The sequence below is a fragment of the Coccinella septempunctata genome, chromosome 6 (assembly GCF_907165205.1).
Source record: "Coccinella septempunctata chromosome 6, icCocSept1.1, whole genome shotgun sequence".
Classification (NCBI taxonomy): Eukaryota; Metazoa; Arthropoda; class Insecta; order Coleoptera; family Coccinellidae; genus Coccinella; species Coccinella septempunctata.
In genome coordinates, this window is record NC_058194.1 from 28996805 (window position 1) to 29001228 (window position 4424).

The 4424-nt window shown below is 35.6% G+C and overlaps 1 protein-coding gene across 1 annotated transcript; it reads left to right on the forward strand.

Moving 5' to 3' along the window:
• The first annotated feature begins 591 nt into the window (after positions 1-591).
• LOC123314925 (delta(14)-sterol reductase LBR-like) lies at positions 592-4197 on the forward strand. Its single transcript, XM_044900392.1, has 5 exons — positions 592-729; positions 1411-2085; positions 2394-2639; positions 2858-3020; positions 3775-4197. The coding sequence occupies exons 2-5, from the start codon at positions 1420-1422 to the stop codon at positions 4050-4052; spliced, it is 1353 nt and encodes a 450-aa protein (XP_044756327.1). The 5' UTR covers positions 592-729; positions 1411-1419; the 3' UTR covers positions 4053-4197.
• Positions 4198-4424: the final 227 nt, after the last annotated feature.

A 4424-nucleotide genomic window follows, 5' to 3' on the forward strand; every position in this document is an offset into this window, starting at 1 on the left:
ATGAATTACTAATAATGGTCCGAATTTGAGATAATTTTGGTAACACTTTGAACTTTTGATGAGATAACTGATCCGGATCATAAGCAGTGGCGTATAGTTTTGGATTTTTCTATATTTCATGACTTATTCAGATGGAAATTGATCATTTTAAAATAATCTTTTTTGGTCCTCATCATTATGAACGAAATCTTCTGAATTATATGTTTTGAGTCATTTAAAGAACCTATTCTGAAAGGGAGCTGAACAGTGTAGAAGATTTTGAACACGGTATAGAAGGAGCTTGTTGAATTGTTCGTGGTCAGATAACTACCGTATGACGTGAATCCTACGTTCACTTCGGGCTTGACTGTAATTTCGAACAATTCCTATTCATCATTCAGACTTATTTTACATTGAGACTTTTCTGTCAGAGGAGTTGGTATCGGAATATACCATTTCATAGAAAGCAGCCCAAGTTACAAGAAAGTTTCCTTTCATTTTTTTCACCAGTCAAAAACCGAATAGGCCAATTTTGAACCAAAAACTCATGTCATAAGTCAAAATACAGAGTTTTTCATCTCGAGAATAATTAATATTTATTCAGTACGCTCATGTTGAAATAACCTCTAGTATTTTAACGATAAGATCTATTTTTCGTTAATTTTGTAAGTCAACGTGTCTAGTTCAAGTTGACTGTGTTGTGAGTTAACTGTTCTCTTAGTTTTGTCCACGTGTGGCTTGCTAGACTAGGTGATGCTCACTTTTATAGATTTATTTTATTAGGAACTCACCTTTAATAGTCATTCATATCTCTTTTTCTAGTATAAAATTTTATCAGTTTTTAATCAGTTTTACTGAAAAAATCTGTCTGTGGATAGATTCTCATTGCTGGTTTATTGTTTTTGTTATTGGAATTGAAAACCATTGAAGAATTTTTTTGTCTTAATCCTTCCATTTACTTCCACGCTCTTTCTTGAAAAATATTGGGGTAGTTGGATGAAATATATTCTAATTTGTATCTATCTGAGTTGTGTATGCTTCTGCCTCATCTTTTATCTGCCTCCAATAATAAATAATTATAAAATGGGGTATCCTCCAACCTTTTATAATCGGAAAATTAAGTGGTGAAACATGACGAGTTCACATTTTTTGAAATGTTGAGTTGGTTCCTTGAAATTTAAAAGTATATAAAAAAAAGTTTTTAAATGCTTTAAATCGATTGAACTTTTTTCGGAAAACAAGAAGCGTTAAGCAAGTTCAGTATGTGAATGGGTGAACGTCCGGTTACTATTCTGTTTTTGCCATTTACTACCTGGCAAACATGGCTGTATATATACAGGGTGACGAAAAATTATGGTTTGTTTCTTCTTTTCTTATTTTGTTATTTTTGGCAGACTTGTTATCATTTCACTTTCTTTTTACATTTTTCAGGGCAGAATAATGGCTGAACCACGTAGAAGAAACCTCGAAAATGGAAAAAACACACAACGACAGAAAAAAAATGGCACGTCAAAAACACAGGAACAACCAACAAGAACTGTTACAAATTGGGAGCTTTTGAATATGATTTTCGAAATTTTAATAGTGCCAATACTGATGATCGGTTTTCATTTAGTCTGCAACGAAAAACAGTGCTCCTTCACGTCCTTGCCAGATTTGAGTCAATATAAGTCTTTGTCGGACTTTTTCAACCTAGAATCCTTCTTGTTTTTTCTAGCATATGTCGCAGTGCTCGTTATATTCGGTTGTTTGCCCTTAGGTGGTGAAAAAATTCGTGTCAAAAACTACACCTACAATTTGAACGGATTCAATTCAACTCTGTGCTTGATACTCACGATGCTTGTCTGCGAGAGTTTTGGAGTCCCTGTTTCGTATTATATTTCTGAGCATTTGTTGCACTTGGTAGTCAGTGTGTTAATTTTTCAAGTTTCGTTGGCGGTTTTCGTATATATTTTCAGTTTCACCGCACGAGAGGACGAGTTGAATCCTGCTGAGATTGGGACACCCTTTATCAGCGCTTTTTACAACGGTCGTCAGATAAACCCACGCTTGTTCAATACAGTAGACATCAAATTCACCTATGTGAAAATATACACGAGTACCCTGGTGAGTGTTTTTACAAATTATCTTTTTTAATTTATTGGCCTATTAATTCCTTTGCTATGAAGAATGATCCATAAAAAAATTATGAAAGTTGCAAGTGAAATAAACGAAAAAAAATTCAATCATAATTCAAAAAATATCTTCATACTGGAATAAACTTAATATATATATATATTGACGACAGACCCTATGATTTGTTCCTGCTCTATATTTGCTCTGAATGTTCTGAAAACTACTAGATAAGTAAATGTAGAGTTGGTTTCTAATTTATTCATATGAATCACTAGTATTGATCCATTAATTTATTTCAGATCATAACGGATATTTCAATGGTGCTAAAAACTTTGAATTTAACCACCAACACCGGACTGAACTTGAATAACATCACCTGGAATTCTTTGTCATCCAATCCAACCATAGTGGTTTTGGCTATAGCTCATTCGGCTTATTTCCTGTGTCATTTGTACTACGAGAGTCGAACTTTGAGCTATTATTTTGCCCATAGTGAAGGAATGGGATATAATCTAGTCATGGCAAACTCTTTCAGGTGGAGTGGTGTGAGTATTCGTCGAATTGCATCCAAATCATGATCCAACCCATCTCATGATTCTGTCGAACATTTTGAAAAACCGTCAGAAACCAAGCTTTGGGGCACATTTTGGCCACTGAATTTTAAGGCTGAGATAGCCTTCTTGTCGCGTCACCTGTAACCTCGAAGTGACTCATTTTCAGAAGTAGTATTCTATTGTGGAATGTTATTTGTTGAATTTTTCAGCTGATAGCGCAAACAAGGTACATAATACAGCACAAGATCCACTATCCAAACTGGCAACTGGCGTGCTTGCTCGCTATATATTTATTCGGACAATATGTGTACAACGTGACCAACAACCAGAAGGACTACTTGAGGAGATACCCAGATAGTCCAGAGTCGAAAAGTAAGTCTATGTGTCTCTTCATTTTCGACCTATCATTCTAAACTCATTGATTCTGCGAAGTGTAGCAGAACTCCCAATGAATTAAACAGATTCACAATGCGAAATTAAAATAAGAACACCCCCAGTTATTGTACAACTAGAATCCAAGGTCAATAAAAGGAGAATCAATAATATGATGGAGCTCCACAGTTCCTTATGTACTTACTCATTCATATAACATTAATCATTTTGATGTTGTGATCCAGTTTTTTCCTTTCCCTCATAATGAAAGTTTGTGAGGTGTTGGACGAAATGTTTCTGCTCATAATATCACAATGGTTGTATGATATAGAGATCAGTTTATTTCAAGGGTCACACTCTATGACATGACGTACCACCACTTCATTCACGTGACGCTGAGTTGTCAATATTGCCTCATATGATGAACAAAAGTGACCTTGCTACATAAGCAATAATCCAAGAGTACAGTGCATATGTCAATTCACTGAAAAATAAGGAAAATCTCTCTTCCTACTTCGTCTTGACACGAAGCAGCAGTTGTTATTAGCCAACCCTCTCTTTGAGAATCAGTACTCTTTCATCAGCTATGTTGTTACCCTTGACAACATGCTGGAAGGTATTGAAGAACCTGAGAATCGATATTTAGCCCAAAATCCTTTGATCCTCACTTGATTAGTGTGTCATTGTGTGTTGCAAAAATTAATGTGCATATTTGTAGGTGGAATGAAGGCCTAAAATAATTGTATCTTTTCAGGGATGAAGAGAATTCCGACATCCCAAGGCAAAGACATCCTGTGTGACGGGTGGTGGGGAGTTGTGAGACAACCTAACATAACCTCCGATATTCTCGTCCACCTTACGTGGCTTCGATTTGGTTTCACAGCCCCTCCTGTCTTATCGATCATGAGTTTCTTCTATTATTTCATCGCTAGAGCCGTTGTTTCTCAAAGGGATTGTAAGATGAAGTACGGGCTTGCCTGGCAGAAATATTGCAGGAAGGTGAAGTACGTTTTGGTGCCATTTGTTTATTGACCAAGTAGGAAGATGACTCAAGCTATATCTGTTGGGTAGTCGTCCATTCGTTTTGGAATTTCAAAATGGAATTTCCCGAAATTCGTAACTTAAACCACTGTATGATCAATTTAATTTATTCGCAATAAAGTCATGAAAAAACAAACTACGTTCTTGAGCTTTTTCCCCCATTGTGTTTGAGTTATTTGCAGAAATTGGATGGTGAAATGAAGGTAAGTAACAGGAATTCTTGAAATTTCAAGGAAACGATTTTTTTATTCGAAACCTTGAATCGAGAACCAGCGCAAGGAAGATTTGAGATATTGGCAAGAAAATATTTACTAGGCAACGGTTGGAATGGGCAATATAAAAACCTTCCAACCTTAGAAATCA